General features: G+C 42.6%; 1 protein-coding gene across 2 annotated transcripts in view; it reads left to right on the top strand.

Annotated features, from left to right (window-relative positions):
- The window catches only part of DNAH7 (dynein axonemal heavy chain 7), a 918640-nt gene that overhangs the window by 418256 nt on the left and 478359 nt on the right, over positions 1–22025 (top strand). For both annotated transcript variants that reach the window (XM_083153498.1, XM_083153497.1), the window contains one exon: positions 12533–12642. In XM_083153498.1, coding sequence (XP_083009624.1) covers positions 12533–12642 — 110 coding nt within the window. The remainder of the gene's footprint in view (positions 1–12532; positions 12643–22025) is intronic.

Below are 22025 nucleotides of genomic sequence, written 5' to 3'. Positions count from 1 at the left end.
CCACCACGGACTGGGACACCTCCAGCGAAATAGTGGGATTAAAATTGGACTCCAGCTGCCCCTCATTCCTTCCCAGGTTGAGATCTACCAGAACAGAATCAAATTGGAGTACCCATCCCATCTTCACAAAAGCTCGCACCTTAGAGAGGATCCCCACAAGCCCTAAAGTCCACCACAGGCTGGGACACCTCCAGCGAAATATTGGGATTACAATTGGACTCCAGTTGCTCCTCATTTCTCCTCAGGTTGAGATCTACCAGAGCAGGTTATATAATAACAGGTCCATACATTGGTTTTAAGTGCTATTTATTGCTTTTTAAATTGCATTTTTTATTGTATTTATTGTACTATAGAATAAATTCCTTTCATTATATAAATTGGTTGACTCATTAAAATTTATGAGCGCTTTGAACCTTTTGGGACCTGACTAGTCCCTTTTTGCAGCTGCTCACCTTGAGAAAACTACAGTGATTAGCGCTCTAAGCAGTTTTCTGTATTTTGTTCTACTATGGGAAATACAAGACCCGCTGATACCTATAAGCTCCCTGTAAAGGTAATATTAAAAAAACAACATTTTTTTTTTATATTTTATTTAACTGCCTCTTCATCCAATAACTCAGAAAAAAAGGGGGCCAACCGAGGTTGGTGTGGAGCGCTTACCAGGGGTGGTTTGATCAAATACAGCAGCTGCTTAAGGGAGTAGTCAGCTCCCAGACAGGAAAAGTAGTAAATAAAAAAGTGAAGCAGCGCTGATATTACAATGTAACAAATTTATTCACACAATAAAAACAATAATTATAAAAGACATTAAAATGAACCGGATGGTGCAAAAAATTAATTATGTATAAAGAATGGACCCAATAATATAATCACCAATAGTGGGTGGTAATATGACTTGCTCTGATCCAGAGAGATTGGAGGGAGTCCTTTACGGCCACTTGATGGTATCCTGAAGTGGAGATGTTTTTTGGACTACAACCGATGGCAAGAGTGGAAATTAGCCTGATCGGGAGTCCCGCTGATGGAGATGGTCAGGTGTCCAAACAAGGAATCTTGGCTTGAGACTCTCAGACTGGTGGGCATTGGATCAGAAGTTTTAGCAGGTAGGGCAGTCCTTGGTGCAGGTGGGAGTCCTTAAGGTGATAAGGGTCCAGGCAAAGGTGTCACCAACGCGTTTCGCAGTTCTCAGACTGCTTTGTCAAGGTGTCTGTTTGGGTCAATGGGAGCCATTTTTATACCTGACTTCCCATGGGTTGATTTGCATACCACATTGGTTCAAGATATAAAAAATACATAAAACATTAGGTAGAATTACTCGGAGACAAAGAGCATTATACATAATTACATATCAGTGATTTGGTAACTATTTTGATTTGAATATAGGTGGAAAAAATGTTTATAAAGTAAGGAACGTATGAAGCACTTCCGGGTCAGTGCTCAATTTTCACTGGTACAATCACTTCCGGTTTCTTTATACATAATTAATTTTTTGCACCATCCGGTTCATTTTAATGTCTTTTATAATTATTGTTTTTATTGTGTGAATAAATTTGTTACATTGTAATATCAGCGCTGCTTCACTTTTTTATTTACTACTCATCCAATAACTCCCCTGGGGCTTCCTCGGCAATGGCATTGGCTCACTGTGTCCACCCTAGAATTTTAAAAATGGTGCTTCAATGAACTAATTGGTGTCATTTTTAAAAATCCTTGATAGCCAATTGTGACTTGTCATGTCATCACCTTAACTCCTTGCATTGGTAAATATTACTCAGTGCAAGGACGGAGCTGGAAAGTGCTCCTGAAGGAAGAAAACACATGGAAGCCCCATATGGTCGAAAGCCATGCAAACAGCTTAAACTCCACTGCCCACCGGGTGAAGAGTAAGAATCCGCCAGTTTCAGGGGAGGCAAACTTAACCCCAAAAGGCCCTACATTGAAACAAGAGCTATCTAAGAAACAAACCATATGGGCCAAATGTAATAGGGGGTGAGATTCAGAAAGTGAGAGATTTTGGGAAAGTTTTCTAATTTTTTTAAAGCAGCAATCAATTACACTGAAAAAAACAGGTTGATTCTTGCCATATAATTAGTTGGCGCTTTAGAAAATAGGAAAACTCTCCCAAAATCTCTTACGTTCCAATTCTCACACACTACATTTGGCCCCAAGTCTTTATTTGTCCTAAACCCTGAGTTACACCTTCCCATATATCTCCTTCCCTCACTAGAAAAGTCTTAAAAATTTCTAAAAATGTTAACATGTTAATTCTAATATTAAAAAACAAACATTGCTTTATAATGCTATTAAACAAATTTGGTCATTGTAAGAGTGATATAGAATTAAATGTAAAATATTCTTGTCATGACTACAGTTTTGTGGACCCAGTCGTGTCCTGGGTGGTTAGGTGATGCCAGCGAAGAGGAGGAGCAGTAGCAATCTTGTAAGAATAATGCGCTTTTATTTACACAAAATAGAAAATGAAGATACAGATGAATTGCAGTGTTGAATAAGGAAACAATAATGGCTCTTAGCCTGAAATAATAAATAACAGCGTTCTGGTACTGGAATCAAATAAAGACTGGCATGTAAAAACTGAGTTTTTGTACTGCAATTAAATGAAGACTTACAACGAGGTGTAGATGAAACGAGGTGGGGCCTTGAACACTTGAAATAAGGTGAGACCTTGAAGATCAGAGAATATCAAAATACAATGGACCAGAGCTGTAGGGGTTAACAGCAGACTGGAACTGGAGAATAACCTGATAGAATGGATCGGTGCCTATGGAGTTAACTGCAGACAGAAACCAGCTAGAAGGGCCCGGAGACGCTGAAGAAATATAGCTGTCTATAGAATATAGCAGACAATAGAATATAGCAGGCTTGACCCAGGGAATAACCAGAGGACTGGACTGGAGATGCTGGAGAAATATAGCTTGCTGTAGAATATAGCAGACAATATAATCTAGGAGGCTTGTAGACTGGAAAATACAGGATTCAGGATAGTGTCAGGAACCAAGCTTGTATGGAAATAGAGCAGATAAGTGGCGTTGCTCAAGGCACCAGCTGTGGTGCCCATACACTAGTAAGCTTTATCTTCAGATCTAGCTGGTTGGAACAAAAACATGTGTTGGATGAGTGACAGTTTGTCAGGTTTCCAGCATTTCCAAGCAAATGGTCAACTGCCATTTGCTCTCATCCATAACCATGTTTCTTGTTCCAACCAGCCAGATCTGAAGATAAATCTGCATGTGTATGGCCACCTCTGTACAGGATACTTAAACTGTAATTGAAGGGTTTTGCCTGTGGCTCAGGCTTCCTTAGCTTGATCCCTCTGAGGAAGCCTGATCCACAGGTGAAACCCATTGATTACAGAACTATCGATTCCGCTGATCACCACACTACATTGATAAAGCAGTGATACAGCATTTAAGATACAAAAGTGCATACTGTGGTGGGAGAAGTAATAGGCAGAGCCCTGGACTATATCTACTTTCTAACTATTGTGACAAGGATCACAAACACAGGGTCTCAGATGACGACTTAGTAGTTTCTTCTCATCAGCAGGTACAGCATAGCAGGTGACATTCATATACAGTTGGTATCACAGGCAGTAGCATACAGGCATAGCAGACTCCTAAAAGCCTCCAATGATCCCTAGTCTAACTCACACCCCCAGCCTATCACTTCGGTAGATAGTCCACCATCGAGAGAAAGGAGACTCTGTCATGGGGGGATGCAGTCAAAATCATATTACACTATACATAGAAATTTAGTAATTATATGTTGTATGTTTGTACAGTATGTCAAAGTATACTGTTATTAGTTCACTCCATTTAATGAAATCATATGTATTTTTATTACTATTATTACTATTAAAATAGTATCATTTTACGATTTGTTTTTACGAACATTGAATATATTTTTATTAATTGTATTATTTTTATACATTTTCTTAAGAAATGGTAAAGTGTTTTTTATTCTACTGATATTAAATGGTTAAGGTATGCAATAAAATTCCACCACCACACCAATTACCGGTAATCAAACAGGATATCGTGTAAAATATATATGAGAGGGAGAAAAAAGGGGTTGTGGGTTTCGATGCACACCTACAATAGAGATCATATAATTTTCATTCTTTATTCAATGTTTATTAAAGTTTTATTAAAATATCCATTTTGTTTGTCTTTTATTCAGTGAAACTCAGGGACATGAGACATGTTAGAAATGGTGAAATAAGAGGTTATAATCACATACATTTATGACATAAAACCTACATTATGTGCTAAAGTAAGTTTGGAAAAAGTGCAAAATAGTGTTTAAAATGCAGAGCCTATGTTGTGCTGTAGTAAATATTGTTAGGTGTCTGTAGGATATAAGCACTGGTTTAATTTACTGAGTATTTATAGCTGTATTGCTAGTTTGTAACTCTGCTTTGGCACAGAGCCCAGGCTGGTCTCACTGGGGGATCTGTTACAATTGTGATACTAGTATCTTTTTGCGTCTCATTGATTCAGGCACAATTGATACAATATTGTATATAATATTTTAATATTGTATATTTATAGGGACCTTTATGTAAATATATGGGCTAGGGAGTGTTGCATGTTACAACTTACTTAATATACTTTGAGTGCTCAGTGACTAAGACATCTGACAGCTTCCCTTACTGATTCTCAGCATGATGTGCTGATGGCTGCCTTTTAATAGCCTGGTCCTTATTTTCATAAATGTACATTCCTGTGGGTTTCCCATTCCATATACCTATTGTTTTTTTAAATATGTTATAACTCCAACTCACCTCCTATATAATGTCACAAAAGAACAAAAAAAACCTCCGCAACCTCCACAAACTTCTTCGGGGACAAAACCAAAGGCTCACAAAATCAGGGGTCCTTTCCAGAATCCCCTTCCTCACCTCACTCTTCTGAATCCAGTATTGACCCTCAAATTCAAGCAGTCGTAACTAGTCTTCTGGATGGGGTTCAAACTGCATTCCATCAAGAGCTCTCTAAAGCAGTTAACAAACTTAAATCTGAGATTGCATCACTGGGCTCCAGGATGGATGTCTTGGAATCCAAAACTGATGACGGTACTTGTGTATTTTGGCGGCGCCCATCGCATCGCATACCATAACACTTACGATGGTATGCGATGCGACGCGATATCGTACGATAGTGCACGATGGCATACAATTTTGAAATTGTATGCCATTGTACATGGCATACGATGCCATACGATGCGATGCGATTAAACATTGTATAAGCACCCTAATGGGTGCTTATACAATGTTAAGCACCCAAATGGGTGCTTACAATGTTAAATGCACCCCCACGCCACCCCCCACTATAAACGTGAACCCGAAGCGTGGCGAGCGCAGCGAGCCCGCGAGGGTCGGCGGTACGCGTCCTACGACCTTTTCATACCCCCACTATCCACGTCGGCGTGGAGTTGAGAATAGAATAGTGTGGCGAGCGCAGCGAGCCACCGAGCCCGAAGCGTGGCGAGCGCAGCGAGCCCCGCGAGGGGACGCGGATACCTTCACAGGTAAACGCGTCCCCTCGCGGGCTTCACAGGTGTCCGCGTCGCCACGGACACCTGTGAAGCCCGCGAGGGGACGCGTATAACTGTGAAGGTATCCGCGTCCCCTCGCGGGGCACGCTGCGCTCGCCACGCTTCGGGCTCGGTGGCTCGCTACGCTCGCCACACTATTCTATTCTCAACTCCACGCCGACGTGGATAGTGGGGGTATGAAAAGGTCGTAGGACGCGTACCGCCGCCCCTCGCGGGCTCGCTGCGCTCGCCACGCTTCGGGTTCACGTTTATAGTGGGGGGTGGCGTGGGGGTGCATTTAACATTGTAAGCACCCATTTGGGTGCTCAAAAGCACCCTTTAGGGTGCTTATACGATTTTTGGTCGTATAGGGGGTCAAAATCGCGTCGCATCGCATCGCATGCCATCGGGTGCATGGCATGCGATGCGATGCGATCTGTTCGTCGTACGACGGACATCGGGGGCGCCGCCAAAATACACAAGTACCCTGATGACTTATGCCGCTCACAACATTGCCTATTTGCGGAGCTTACTAGGCCGCACAACAAATTAGAATCCCTTAAAGAGAAACAAGAGGACCAAGAAAATAGATCCCGTCTGAATAATCTTAGAATTCGAAATGTGGCAGAATATGTTCCTAGTGTCTCTCTGCCAACCTTCTTGAAAGATCTTTTTCAGCACCTAGTTCCAGAACTTACAGATGAAGATTGCCTGTGTGATAGAGCTCATAGGGCTCTCAAATATAAACCCTCAGCATTTCAGCCCCCCAGGGATGTTATCGTGCGGCTTCACTATTACAAATCAAAGGAACAAATCTTACTCTCCACTCGTGACTCCTCTACTATTGATTTTTGAGATATGCAGATACAAATCTACCAAGACTTGGCTTCCTCCACCATCCAGAAATACAGAGATCTTCAACCTGTTACCAGAATTCTTCACCAATCCCACATCAGATACAGATGGGGTTTTCCTTTCCTACTGCAAGTTTTTGCCAATAACACCACATATTCTGTAAAAATCCTGACCCAAGGGCAAGATATGCTAGCTAAACTGGACTTGCTTCCGGAACCCTCCAATGACCCCACCGCCATGGCTCTCCCCAAACCTCAAAGGCCTAAACCACCTTCTTCAGAATGGACAAGAGTGAGCCGTCCGCATCAAAGAGACACTGAACCACCTTGAATAGCATATGAGACTCCTACAACGGCACATAGATGTAGACATCTTCATTAGACAACTCCCTGTCTTTCCCACCTTGTAGACAGACTCCTTGATATCCAATTATCTGTACTGAATGTTAACTGGTAATCCCCCCTTTTTTTCTTCTTTCATTGGTTGTCCCCCTCCCCTTCCCTCTCCCCCCCAAAAAAATCCCCCCCTTTTTTTCTCTTCCCCTACCCACATAGATGTTACACTTGTCTCACAGCGCAGTTTGCTGTGATTTAACTGCTTTTATATGTTTAGCTAAGGACCGGGCTATCCCAGTCATGGTTTCCACTTGTTTCGCCACCCCATGCACCCTAATCTAACTGTTGGTATTTTTTTGTTTAATTTTATGTTTTATGTGGCGGTCCTACAGCAGGACCCATGTTTTCAGGGTTTTTGCCCAATAGGGCTCTCTTCTTTCTTCTCTATCTACCTGTTCTTTTACTCTCCTCTCATCTTCTCCCTTGCTCTTCTTCCCTCTTTCCCTTTCCTACTGGGGCGAGTCCTCGGTGGATCCCTCCTCTCTCTCAAATGCCTTACAACTCCCCACTACTATGGCTCTTAAATTGATCTCCATTAATGTCAACGGCTTAACTCCCCTAAGAAACGCACAGTGGTTTTGAGTGCATGTAGAGGAGAAAAAGCTGATATTGCGTTTCTTCAAGAAACCCACTTTACTGGCTCTCACTTACAGCTTCAGGGTAAGCAGTTCTCTCGGACCTTCTTTGCCTCCGCTGATTGAAAAAAAACGGGGAGTAGCCATTTTAATCCATAGGAACATTCCATTCGTCCACCTAAAGACTATTGCAGATCCAGAAGGGCGCTACCTCATAATAATAGGCTCTATCTGATCTGTAGTTTTCACCCTTGTCTCTCTTTATGCCCCCAATCTAGACCAATCACAGTTTTTTGGATAATTTTTTAACACCTAGATAGATTTGCACAGGGACACATAATTTTGGGCGGAGATTACAACACCATACTTAACCCCCTTCTTGATAGGTCGAGAGCGACTGCTAGCAACCGAGACTCCAAGTCCACTAAAGCCTCGCTCACGCTAACGTCTTCCTTAACCAAGCTTAACCTATATAATTCTTGGCAGCTTAAACATTCTTCAGCAAAAGACTATACTCATTTTTCCGCACCATATCACACCTATTCCCGCATAGATATGATTCACGTATCCCAATCTTTTATGTTATCCATACTATATGCAGACATTACTCCATTCACCTGGACTGACCACGCAGGTGTTTACATTTTACTAGACTTACTCCACAGCTCGTATGGATCTTGTAAATGGCGTTTAGACGACTATCTTCTTCTACATCCATCTGCTCTTGCAGACTTTAAAATGACTCTATTACAATGATATGCGATGTGCACCCTAGGGTGCCACCCTGCGCTCAGTGTCACTCAACCTTACTGTTATATGTGCTGTGTGTCTAGACGGTGTTTCATATACAACATGCACAGTATTGATGAATAAATAAAAAATTTATTTGTCACAAAATTAAAACATATTCTGGGACATTTATCATTGCATGAGGGTACAATATACAATAAGAAAAAAAATTGTGAATAGGATAAAAAATGGAATAAAGATAAATATAAAAATAAAAATAAAATTTAGACAAGTATATAGTATAAAATATGTATATCAATAAAAATATGGATATATAATATATATTATATAGGATAGCTGCAGAAAAAACAGTTGGTTAAAAAGTTTTCTTGCTAATAGGTTACCCTAGTACCGGTACACATGCCACAATGGGGAAGGTGGGGGTTGGGGATGACGTACATAGACTCACATAGACTAACACAGTCTTTGTGGTACCAGTAGATGATCGCCACAAACTTGTGGCTCCTGTATAACGTTGTATGCAATTCTGCTTCCAAATGGGCAGTTCAGGTCTCTTTACCTTTAGGCTGGGGTGAGTGTCTGCCGGCAGACTCTCGCTGGTGCTGTCACTGTGTGGACGGCGCTGGGCGAGTGCAGGAGTTCACATCAACTAGTTTCGCCCGGGGGTGGGCTTCTTCAGGACTTTTAAAACGGTAAATTGACGTTTTTTTACCGTTTTAAAACGGTAATGTGTGCGGTCTGAAAGGTCCAGTCCCACTTAACCGGTTAGAAAATGCCGTTTTTTCTAACCGGTTAAAATGCAGGGTCCTACCCGTTTCTGAACCGGTATTTTAGCGCAAAAATCGGCTCAGAAACGGTATTTAGGACCCAGCCAATGAGCTGGGTCCTAAATTCAGCACAGTGAATACTTAATGAGCGCTCATTAAGTATTCACAGCACTGGAGCCCCCCCCCCGCGCGTGTCGACGCCCCCCGCGCGTGTCGACGGCCCCCCGCGTGTCGACCCCCCCGCGCGTGTCGGCGCCCCCCCCCCCCCCCGTGTCGACTTACCCCGTGCCGGTATCTCCGTTGTGGTTCCCGGCACTGCAGCTCAGTATGCTCGGAAAGCACTTATGAAAAAAGTGTCTTTCAGAAAATGGCTGCCCCCTATACGGAAGACAGTTTTTTTAAACAGGGTTTCCTATGGGGCAGCCATTTTCTGGAAGACACTTTTTTCATAAGTGCTTTCCGAGCATACTGAGCTGCAGTCCACAACGGAGGTACCGGCACGGGGTAAGTCGACAGGGGGGGGGGGGCGCCGACACGCGGGGTGGGGTGGGGGGGGCGTCGACACGCGCGGGGGGCGTCGACATGCGCGGGGGGGCGTCGACATGCTCTCGGTCGACACGCGAGGGGGGGGGGGGAGCTGCACGGAGGGGAGGGCTGAAGGCTGCACTGGCTTTGACCCTGTATTTGGAAAGTTTCCAAAAACGGGTCTGCCAGTGTCAAAAAATCGGCACTTAAACGGTAATATACCGTTTAAGTGCTGCGGTGTGAAAGGGGTTTTATCTGGCAGACCCGTTTTTGGAAACGTTTCCAAATACAGGGTCAAAGCCAGTTATGCGGTCTGAAAGCAGCATTAGTCTATGTGAGTCTATGTACGTCATCCCCAACCCCCACCTTCCCCATTGTGGCATGTGTACCGGTACTAGGGTAACCTATTAGCAAGAAAACTTTTTAACCAACTGTTTTTTCTGCAGCTATCCTATATAATATATATTATATATCCATATTCTTATTGATATACATATTTTATACTATATACTTGTCTAAATTTTATTTTTATTTTTATATTTATCTTTATTCCATTTTTTATCCTATTCACAATTTTTTTTCTTATTGTATATTGTATATTGTACCCTCATGCAATGATAAATGTCCCAGAATATGTTTTAATTTTGTGACAAATAAATTTTTTATTTATTCATCAATACTGTGCATGTTGTATATGAAACACCGTCTAGACACATAGCACATATAACAGTAAGGTTGAGTGACACTGAGCGCAGGGTGGCACCCTAGGGTGCACATCGCATATCATTTCTCTTCAAAGAGGTACCCTGTAGTATACCTCCCACACCCCGCAGCCGACCCACGTCAACCAAGTCTACAGCGCAATAAACCCAGAACCCCTTTTGTACAGACTCTATTACAATATCTCTCCTAATATTTCCCCACAGGTTCTATGGGAGCCCATAAGGCCACCATTAGAGGCCACATGATAGCAAGAGCCTCGGCCTGCTGGAAGAAAGCTGCTCAAGAAATCTCATCCTTAGAAGCTGAAATTTCCACCCTATTGACTACATAAAACTTCGCCAGACTCCTCTACTCTTGCTAAGATTAATTGTCTGAAAGGCGAACTGAATACTGCGTCTATATTGCAAAAACTGCGTCAAAGATTTTAAGATAAAGCTGACAAAATAGACACAGTACTTGTTTCCTAGCACGGCGCCAGTGATAAAAATGTTATCCATTGGGACCCAAAAAATCGCGTTGATCGCATCGCATGCAACCAAATCGCATGCGATGCGATTGACGCGATTTTTACATTGGAATCAATGTAAAAGGGTCTCTAAGACCCAATTTTACATTGGCCCCAATGTTAAATTCATCCCAGACCCCAATTTTCATTGTAGCCCGACCCTGATGGGTCAAATGTCCCCCCATTGTTAATACCACCCCACGATGAACGCCAACCCGAAGCGCGGCGAGCGCAGTGAGCCCGCGAGGGGCGGCGGTACACGTCCTCCGACCTTTTCATACCCTCACTATACACGTCGGCGTGGAGTTGATTTTATATAGTGTGGTGAGCGCAGCGAGCCTCCGAGCCCGAAGCGTGGTATTACGCAGGTATTACGCGGGGCTCGCTGCGCTTGCCACGCTTCAGGCTCGGTGGCTCGCTGCGCTCGCCACACTATATAAAATCAACTCCATGCCGACGTGTATAGTGGGGGTATGAAAAGGTTGGAGGACGTATACCGCCGCCCCTCGCGGGCTCGCTGCGCTCGCCGTGCTTCGGGTTTTTACATAGCCATTTAACATTGAATACAATGCATTCAATGTTAAATCGCGTCGATCGCATCAGTCACATCGGGACCTTAACTTAAGGCATGCGATGGACGCGATCAACGCGATGTTTTCATTGTCTGGGAAAAGGCTAAAAATAGCCCTAAAATCGTGTCGGTCACGTCCATCGCATACCTTAAGTTAAGGTATGCGATCAACTACGACGGGCGCTGTGCTAGGAAAAAAATACCATAGACATTGTTCTAGCTAATAAGCTCCGACGTAAACAGGCCTTGGGTGCTATCCATAAATTATACTCTCGTAAAAACGGTGATTACACTTATGATCCTAAAGTTATGGTCGAGAAATTTAGGGATTTTTATTCCTCTCTTTATAATTTACAACCAGCCCCCCCCTCTGCGGGGCCTGGGGAAGTACATTCATATTTATCGACTGCCTCACTGCCTACCATTACGGAGGCCCAGCTAGCCACTTTGAATGCAGATATCTCAGAGGAGGAGACAAAAGCCGCAATAAAATCTATGTGATCCTCTGCCGCCCCAGGTCCAGATGGTTTTACTGCCCAATATTATAAAGTGTTTGCAAAGGAACTCTCCCCTCACCTTACCTTCCTGTTTAATAATATTGTAAATGGCGAACACTTCGCTCCAGCTTCCTTACAAGATGATATCGTTGTGATTCCGAAACAGATAGAGACCACATGCAATGTGGTAACTATAGACCAATCTCATTACTTAATGTTGATCTAAAAATATATGCTAAAATAATAGCAGCCCGCTTAGCCCCCTTCCTCCGACATCTAGTGCACCCGGACCAAGTGGGTTTCATAGGTAGGAGGGATATTTTGAAGGCCACTAGATGACCCAACCATGAGATCTCAAAGGAGAGCCATGAGGTAGATAGGGACATAAGTGAGCCACAGTGAGTTTGTATCACTCAACAGGACAATGGATATACTCAGTGGCGGAACTTGTGGGAAATGAGCCCAGGAAAAAAATATAATTTGTGCCCCTCTACCTCCTCTACCCCAACCAAAGGTCATAATATACTACTTAGCATTGGGTGATAGGGAGAGGCAGAGGGTGACAGTGAGAGGCGGGGCAGGCAGAGTGTGACAGAGAAAAATATTGGGTGACAGAGACAGCTGTGGGCACCTTAGTCCTCAGGACTCCAGTGCACTGCACCTGCTGCACCAATGGTAGTTCCGCCTCTTGATGTTATTATCAATGTATAGGGATGTTTTGCTATTCTACTTATAAAATAATTCTTGAATATTTACAGTACTCAAATTATAATATTGTACAGTAACTTGTAATAATGTATGGTCTGTTTTGTACAGGAAGGACATATGCAGACAAAAATGATCAATGCTGGCTTGCAGTATGGATATGAGTATCTTGGCAATACACCTAGGTTGGTTATTACTCCATTAACAGATAGATGTTACAGGTACGTTGCAATTCCTTCAAATATACATATTATGTTGACAAATAATTCATCATATCATACAGTATATTGCTAAATCTAGAATTAGTGTGATGTGCCAATAAAACTCCATGCAAATTGCAAATGCACATACAGTAACTTTAAAATTGAAAGTTTTCCTGCAATGAGTATGAGATACAAGGAAAAAATAGAGCTGGCATTCTGACAGCACATTTGAGCCGCCGTGCTGAAATCAATATCCCCTATTCCTTTTGTTCACTAGAAGAAATTTGAGAGTATGACACTTTTGGTTATGATGCATAATATCTGAGAAGCCTCTGGAGGGGATCTCAAAGGCCTTTGTGGTTAGGATTGTACACTAGGGGGAGGGTTAGGGTTAGGCTGTGTAGAGGGGGTCAGCAGAGGAGGTTAGGCTGTGATAGAGGTTGGTTAGGTTTCGGCTGCATGAGGAGTGGGTTAGGGTAAAATTGCTGCAAATCTTCAGGATCCTGCAGTCTGTATTCTGACTGCTGGGATTTCATACCCAACTCCTATGGGTCATAGGGTCGACAATATTAGGTCAACACATGAAAAAGGTTGAAATGCATTAGGTCGACATGGTCTAAATGTTGACACAGGCAATATGTAAACGTGGAAAAGGTCAGCATAAGTGTTTTTGTGTGTACAGTATGTTGACATACTGTAAGTGTACTGTGTCCCCTTGCATGGCTCACTTTGCTCACCATACTGTGGGAACAGTGCCTTGCATATTCTCCCTCTATGTCCATGTGAATAGTTTAGTATGAAAAAAATATTTTTTTAAGAAAAAAACATAAAAAACTCATGTCGACCTTTTCCATGTTTGACATATTAAAATATGTCAAACATGGAAGATCTAGTAGCAATAGCAACAGTATAAAATAACATAGAAAATATAAATAAATCAGAGCACGGCCCGGGGTAATTGTTAAAATGAAGAGTGGTATTAAAAGCATGCTGGCATCCCAGCAGTTATTGGGATTTGTTTGACATGATCTTTCCCCAGTAAACCCATGCTGTTTCAGATCCTGTAAGTTGCTGGTTTTCAGACATTCTACAACTCGCTAATAGTGTTTCCATCAATTTCCCTACTACTGATGTAAGGCTCACTGGTCGATAGTTGCTTACCTCTTCCTTGCTTCCACTTTTGTGCAGTGGGACTACATTCACTGTTTTCCCGTCCTCTGGGATTACTCCAGTAGATAGTGACTGGTTGAATAATTCTGTTAATTGTTTTACCAGCTCCCCTTTAAGCTATTTTAGTATCCTTGGATGTATCCGATCTGGCCCCATTGATTTATCCACTTTCAGTTTTGAGAGTTCTGTTAGGACTTTCTCCTCTGAATGTACTATACTATACTTGCAACTTAACTGTGGCCCCTTCCCCTCTCTTTCAGCAGTGAATACTGAGCAGAAATAGTTATTAATATGATTTGTTATTACGCTGTCTTTAGTCTTATTACTCCACTTTTTGTTTTTTTTCCTTTCACTTATATACCAAAAAATGTTTTCCCCAGTTTACTCAATGACTGGGCCATTTTCTCCTCAGTCTGTGCTTTTGCACATCTGATTTCTATTACTATTATTAGCCTCCTTCTGTCTAACAAGATACACCTCTTTGTCCTCATTATTCTGCATCTGCTTATATTACTTAAAGGACAACTTTTTTGCTTTCATAATACTTGCTACTTCTTTTGCAAACCACATTTTTCCTTGTGTTTTTCCTAACTCTATTGATGCACAGTTCTGTTGCTTTTAGTATTGCACTTTTAATTTTTTTCCACTTCTGCACTCCTTCCAAGCTCCTCTACTCTGCCAAAGAATCCCTTACAGTTTCCCATCTCAACAAAATCAGCCTTCCTAAAATGTAACACCTTCATTTTTGTGTGCGACAAGTCAGTCTCTGTCTTTATTCTGAAGCATACTGCTTGATGGTCACTGGATCCCAGATTTTCACCCACATTTACGTCAGGTATTCCATCACCATTTGTAAGTAAGTCTAATATTGCATCCTTACAAGTGGACTTCCCCACCAATTGCTGGAGGGATGCTCCACTTTGTATTAAGGTAGTCTTTATGCTTTTCACATATATTGCAACCCCTCCTCCGATTCTTCCCATTCTTTCCTAAATAAAGTATATCCTGGTTCAGCTATGTCCCAATCCATGATTTTCATTGCACCAGGACTCTGTAATAGCCACAATCTCCAGTTCATCCCTTGTTTTTGTAATTAGTTCTGGGATTTTATTTCCAAATCTCCTAGCATTTGCACACATAGCTCTTAAAGTTTTTTTGTTTGTGCTTTTCCTGGTGTTAGCTATGTACATCTTCCTGCCTATATCTATTCGGTTTTGATTGGCATTTTCTTCTGGTGCAGTAGATAGGCTTCCTGTTCCATTTGCCTGCAGAGGCAATACCTCTAGGATGGAGGAGCAGATTTCTTCATTCTTATATTTCAATATTCTTTATTTCATTTTCCATATAAAACTTGAAGCAAGTACCATACATAACCATATACATATAACATTACATATATGCAACATAGATAGAGTCGACTGACTTGTTTGCATTAGTCATCTCCCCTTACCAATTTTTTTTTCTTTGGCTCATATTGGCTCTCTATCCCTTTCCTCTCCTTTCCCCCTCCAACATTATCAGATTATTTTCTTGTATTTTGCTTATTTTCTTACACATAGCGATTCCATTGTATTATTCTATTATCATCATAAAGTACCGTATTATTTTAAGAGAAATAACTTAAGCGTTATGGCCTTTTTCATTCTGTCTAGTGTATATCGTTAGTGTTACAGACTATTCAAATTCTTTGTGCATCACTCTCATTTCTGTATTTATTACAATAATTTTCTTCTTCAAAGAAAAAACAGTGTCTTTATCTATACGATCCATTCAGTTTCTTTGTGCATGCTTTCTTTCGGGTGTTAATCAAGTGTCTTCTCTAATTATATAGAGTCTGTTTATCTCTAAAGTGCATAGATTGTTACTTATTCATACCCGTGGATGTTTTTAACCAATAAATGTTTATCCAACCTTATTTTAAACATATTTCTAGTGTCTGCCGACACCACTTCTTCAGGAAGAGCGTTCCAAAGTTTGACTGTTCTGATTGTAAAGAATTTTTTTCTTCTAGATGAACAAAATCTTTTTTCTTCTAATCTAAACTCATGCCCTCTCGTCCTAGAATTCTGTCTAGCAGAAAAAAATGGTGTTTGACAGTTCCTTATATTGGCCCCTGATATATTTGTACATGTTGAGCATGTCCCCCCTTAAACGTCTTTTCTCTAGTGTAAATAGTCCCAGCTTGCTTAATCTCTCCTCGTACCTTAAAGTCTCCCTTCCCCTAATAAGCTTAGTTGCTCTTCTTTGGATTTTTTCTAATTCTATGATGTCCTTTTTATAGTGTGGGGCCCAGAATTGTACTCCGTATTCGAGATGCGGTCTAACCAATGATTTGTACAGAGGCATAATTACTTTTGAATCCCTAGTTTCCATGCCCCTTTTAATACATGCTAGAGTTTTATTGGCCTTTTTAGTTGCTATATTACATTGAGCACTACACCCTAGTTTGTTGTCTTTTTGGATTTCTAGATCCTTTTCGAGTACTGAATTACCCAATTCATCCCTGCTTAGGTTATAACTAGCACACTGGTTATGTCTCCCAAGGTGCATGACCATGCATTTGTCCACATTGAACCTCATCTTCCACTTTTTTGTCCACTCATCTAGATTGTCAAAATCATTTTGAAGCGTGGTGAGATCTTCTGATGATTTAATAACTCTGCTCAGTTTTGTATCGTCCGCAAAGATGGATACATTGCTGAGTAACCCTATCCCAATATCGTTAATAAAAATGTTAAACAAAATGGGCCCTAGAACCGAACCCTGTGGCACTCCACTTAGTACTGGTATCATATTTGAAACTGCACTGTTCACAACCACTCTTTGTTCTCTATTACACAGCCAGTTCCCTACCCAACTTCAGATATTGGCCGCTAATCCCAGGTCCTCCATTTTATTTATCAACCTCTTGTGTGGTATGGTGTCGAAGGCTTTAGCAAAATCTAGGAAAATCCCATCTACAGCATTTCCATTATCAAGGTTTTTGCTAACCTCTTCATAGAAACCAAGTAGATTAGTTTGGCATGAACGATTTTTCACGAACCCATGCTGGTTATAACTGAGTAAACTATGAAGGTCTAAATATTCCTGGATCCCATCTCTTAAAAATCCTTCAAATAGTTTATCCACTATTGATGTTAAACTAACAGGTCTGTAATTAGCGGGATCCTCCTTTTTCCTTTTTGAATAATGGCACTACCTCTGCTATTCTCCAGTCTTTTGATACTGTTCCTGATGATAGTGAATTATTGAAGATATAATGTAGAGGGGAAGCTAATTCCTCCCTTAATTCCATTAGTAACCTAGGATGAATCCCATCTGGCCCAGGTGATTTATTTGTTTTGATTTTGCTGAGCCTCAATATTATTTCCTCGGTAGAGAAATCAATATTGAGGTCTGGCTTGTTCATCCCATTTGTGGTATGTGTGTGTTCTGCTTTTCCCTTATCCTCCGTAAAACTTTTTCCAGTGATATCGGTTAGTGGGCCTATGTTGTCCTTAATTATACGTTTACTATTTATGTATTTGAAGAACTTCTTGGGGTTAGTTTTGCTTTCAGTGGCTATGCGCTCTTCATAATCCCTTTTAGCTGCTTTGATTGCCCCTTTGCAAATTTTGTTTGATTCTTTGTAATTGGTGAACGCCTCCTCATTTAAGTTATTTTTATAGAATTTAAATGCTCTTGTTTTATTGTTGATTGCTGACCTAACTTTTTTGTCCATCCATGGTGGCTTTTTTTATTGAATTTCCCCTTATTAACTTTAGGAATGTATTTATTAGTTAATGATTCGAGTACATTTTTTAGAGTATCCCACATTTCCTCATCATTTTTCCCCTCAAAAACAGTTTCCCACACAATTCTTTTTAGGGCTTCTCTGAATATTTCAAAGTTAGCTTTTCTGAAGTTTAGTATTTTGCCGATCCTTTATGATGTAATTTACTGAAGTTGATTTCCAGTGAAACCATATTGTGGTCACTGTTCCCTAGATGTTCAATTACTTTTGTGTTTGAGACTACAGATGGAGCCACTGCCATCTATCTCTATAATAGGATTAAGTGAGTAATTTGTTTACTCTGCTAATCCCCTATTGTATTGCAGCTGAGAACAATAGGATAGCCATGGCTAGCCATCCTGAGCCATGGCCTAAGAAAGATAGATAAGATGTGCTCCTACTGTAGATCTATGTTATTTGTTAATACCAAATCCAATAGAGCCTTATTACGAGTTGGAGCTTCTACCGTTTGTGTGATAAACTCGTCTTTAAGTAAGCTTAGGATCCCACTGCTTCTTGCCGTTTTACTTGTTATGTTTTTCCAATCAATATAAGGTAAATTAAAATCCCCCATAATTAATACCTGACCCTGATCTGATGATTGTTTGATTTGGTTTAAAAGCAGAGACTCGTCCCTTTCGTTTATGTTCTGAGGTCTATAGCATACCCCTATTAAAATTTTATTAGTTTTTTTGTTATTGTCGGTTATCTCTGCCCACACGGCCTCAGTGTAATCTTCCTCTGTACCTGTGCTCATTTCTTTCTCACACAATGTTAAGTTATTTTTTACATATAGGCACACCCCCCCCGCCCTTTCTATTTTCCCTATCTTTTCTGTAGAGTGTATATCCCTCCATGCTTAATGCCCAGTTGTGCGACTCGTTACACCATGTTTCTGTAATACCAATAATGTCATAATCGTCCCTAGTGACCACAGTTTCTAGTTCCCTGAATTTTCCCTCCTAAGCTTCTTGCATTTGCCAGTAGGCATTTTAATTTTTGTTTATTTTTATTTGCATCCCTAACATTGTGTTTAATTTCTCCTCTGGACTTATTTGTATTCCTTACTAACTACCTCGTACCCACCTCTCCCTCAGACTCTCTACAGCCCTCCCCACCATGCCCACTGCCTGACCTATTTACAGTTTTGAAACTTCTTCCTACAGATGGAGCCGGGCTCCCTCTTGCTGGTGAATCACCAGAACGACACCGCTGGTGAACCGCCAGCAGCCCGGCTCTCCATCTGACTGAGACGTGTGTGCGTCTCACACGCACGCGCGTCTCAATTTCTGTGCGACGGGAACCCGTCCGTCTCCACTTCAGGGAGACGGACAGGGTTAGGGGGGTGCGGGGAGGCGGTGGGGACCCCGGGTGACCGCCGACAAGCCGACAGGGACCCGGGGGAAGCTGTCGGAAGAAGAAGCGCGTGCATCTCGTGCGCGCGCGTCCCCTTTCGCAGATACAGATGGCGAGTGGTAGGGGATGGCAGATGGCGTCGCCATCGCCATCCCCTGCAAAGAAGAGACCCGCTCCATCTGTATGTCGTTTACTCCTTCCCATACCCTAAGGTCATCTGTACCTGAGAGCTGTAATGAGGTAAGATTACTGTTATTACATAACATTCCTGGAACACCCTGGGAATTCCCCTCGATATTACCCTTATTAGTACCCCGGACTAATATACGAATATTGCGCCACCATATACTGTCAAGCTTATTCCTACCATTTCCGAGTTTATTTTAGTTGCTCTAAGACTCGTGGTTTAATGTTTACTGTATACCCACCATATAACATCAACTACTTTTTAAGGTTTATACATTTTGGCAAAATAAAACGTTACATGTACATTGCAATGTTGTTTCATGGTTCATGTCTGAACAATGGTGAATAAAGCAAAATAAAAACATCAATTAAGGCTTAAGTCACAATTATTTCACAGAAACCCGAACATATCTGTCCCAAGGCTCTATCCAGATGCGTAGGGAGGGCGGAGCCAGTGGAGCTCACGCTCTGGGCGCCGGCGGGGCGCAAGGCGCCACCCAACCTCCGCAAATGAGCCGGGACTCGGGAATCCAGGGACTGCTTAAAATCTCAGGCGGGCCACGGCGCCTGCCTGCTCACCTGACCCTGCCGCCGCTGTCTCTTCCCCCCATGTCCAGAGTGACTCCAGCGGCAGCGAGTCCTCCCTTGCCGAAGCTGCTGCTGCTCGGGCCGGCTCAGTGTGATGACGAGCCGACCGGGCAGCGCTCAGGACACTGACTCCCCCCCCCCTTCCCCTGCTAAAGTGCTACACAGCCTCCTCCTTGGCTGCAGCAGCGTCATCGTCACGTCCCAAGCGCTGGCTGTAGCCTGGAGGAGGAGGCTGACTGCTGCTGGGCCAGATAACTGTCATCATCTCAAGTCATCATCAAGGTGGATTTTACTTTGTTATGTAAAAAATATGTGACCTCTTTGTGCAAAATATGTTTAAAGCATGAAGCAATGTGGGGGTCCTGCAGCCTGATAGTGAAAGCTAGAAGGCAGGAAAAGGATATTTAGTGGCTGCAAGGGGGATGCATGCACTGCATAGCAGCACTGGTAATATAGCTGGCACTCCAGCCCCCTGCAGCTGCTGACTCCCGCAGTCTTCCAGCGTTTAACCCCGCCCCCTGCCAGCACTTAATCTGTGCAGACTTTGAGAGCTTACCTCTGCCTTTTTCAGCGGGTCACTTTGCGCACCTGCTCGGTGATGGCTTCTTGCTGCCTTAAAGTGGGGACTTCTGCTCCTTTCCCCTCCTGCTGCTGACATCCCAGCAAGCGCACAGTCTCTGCTGCCCAAGGCCGGCCCCTCCCCGCAGTCAATCTTCGCTGGGCTTTAGAGCCGGTGCTGGCTGAGGGCGCTCACCCCTGCCCTCACAGCCCTGTAATCGTGTACCCCACGCTGTTTAACCCCATCACTCAATCCCGCCCCCTTCCAGCACTCAATCCCGCCCCCTCCTAGTGGGCAATCCCCACTGGCGCACGGCATCAATTCCCCCTGCCTGTCAGTGCTGAGTCCCGGCTGCCGCTAGGGACACTTGGCACCTCTGTTCCAGTGCCGCAGAACCCCAGGGAGCCGCGGCGGACAGTTTGGGAACCACTGGTGTGGGGAGTGAAGTTCTTGCAGTGGAGGAGAGGAAGGTTGAGGGTGGGCGGAGTCACGGGCGTCATGTACACCATGCCTCCATTAGGTGACATCACACGGTGGGCCAGCTTCTCATGATGACAAAAATGTCAGCCATGCCCCCAATTCATGACGGGGGGACACAAAACATGCCCTTGCTCCAGGCACCATGGCACCTAGCTACATCGCTGGCTCTATCACAAGGTCTTCACATGCCAGTTATTGCCTATTTGATTCTCCCCTTCCTCCCCTTTATCTTCAGCTACATCTGTCTGAAGGTATAAGGCATACACAAGAGCTGTTTTTAAAGCCTCAGATTTTACCACTACTCCTAAACATCACTACACCTTAAACTAATTACTAACAACATTCCAACTACCCCTAAGCTGTACATTTCTTACCCCCCCTCCCTTTCCCTCCCACAACTAAGACTCGGTGCGTCCTAACCATCAGACAATGATCTAAGCAGGTACCAGGTTGTGCCCTCAAATATTTTTATAACATGTTTCTGCGTGCCTTCCTCCAATTAAGTTATATATATTCCCCATTTGGCATGGAACTTTTTAAAGCCTTCCTCTACCATAGGCAGAGTGGCCCTTCTATCAAAATATAGCAACTGTGTTAGTGCTGCTTTAATGTCCTGTAGAAAGGTTTATACATTCTTGATCGACACCAGCCATCCCATTTAGCATGGTGCCCAGAGATTGTATTTCGTTCATGAGACATATATTTCTCATGTCTTTGTACTTCATTTACTAGATCTCTCCATTCTATTGTTTCTGGTTGTTTTGGTGAGAACCAGGTATGGGCTATTATCACCTTAGCCAATGTAAACAAGCACATAATATATTGATATACAGTATCTCTTTAGAACAGAGTTCTTTCACTTCCAGGCCGAAGATACAGGCTCTGTGACTACACTGTATATTAATCAGAACTGTGGACATAACAACATTCCAAACTCTCTTCCAAAATAAGAAAACCCCTGGGCATTCCCAGAACAAATGCCAAAATCCTACCTCATCCTCCCCACACTTTCGACATTGTGCATTTGCTCTCAGGCCGCATTTAAATAGCATTTCTGGTGTTCGATATACCCTGTGCAAAATATAATAGTATATTTGTTGATACCTAATACACGACGTGGCATACTTTATTGAGCCCAGTGTTTTTCCCCATTGTTCCCCTGTAATTGGACCGAAGTCTTTTTCCCATTTTACTTTAAGACAATCCAGCATGTCTAGATGTTGATTATTGTTAATGTTAGTATACAATCGGGATACTTGCCCTTTACCATTTGTTCTCTTTAGCAGTATT

Source organism: Crinia signifera, chromosome 7 (assembly GCF_055691185.1).
Source record: "Crinia signifera chromosome 7, ASM5569118v1, whole genome shotgun sequence".
Taxonomy (NCBI): domain Eukaryota; kingdom Metazoa; phylum Chordata; class Amphibia; order Anura; family Myobatrachidae; genus Crinia; species Crinia signifera.
The sequence above is the reverse complement of the archived record's forward strand: the minus strand, read 5'-3'. Positions and strand labels throughout refer to the sequence as shown.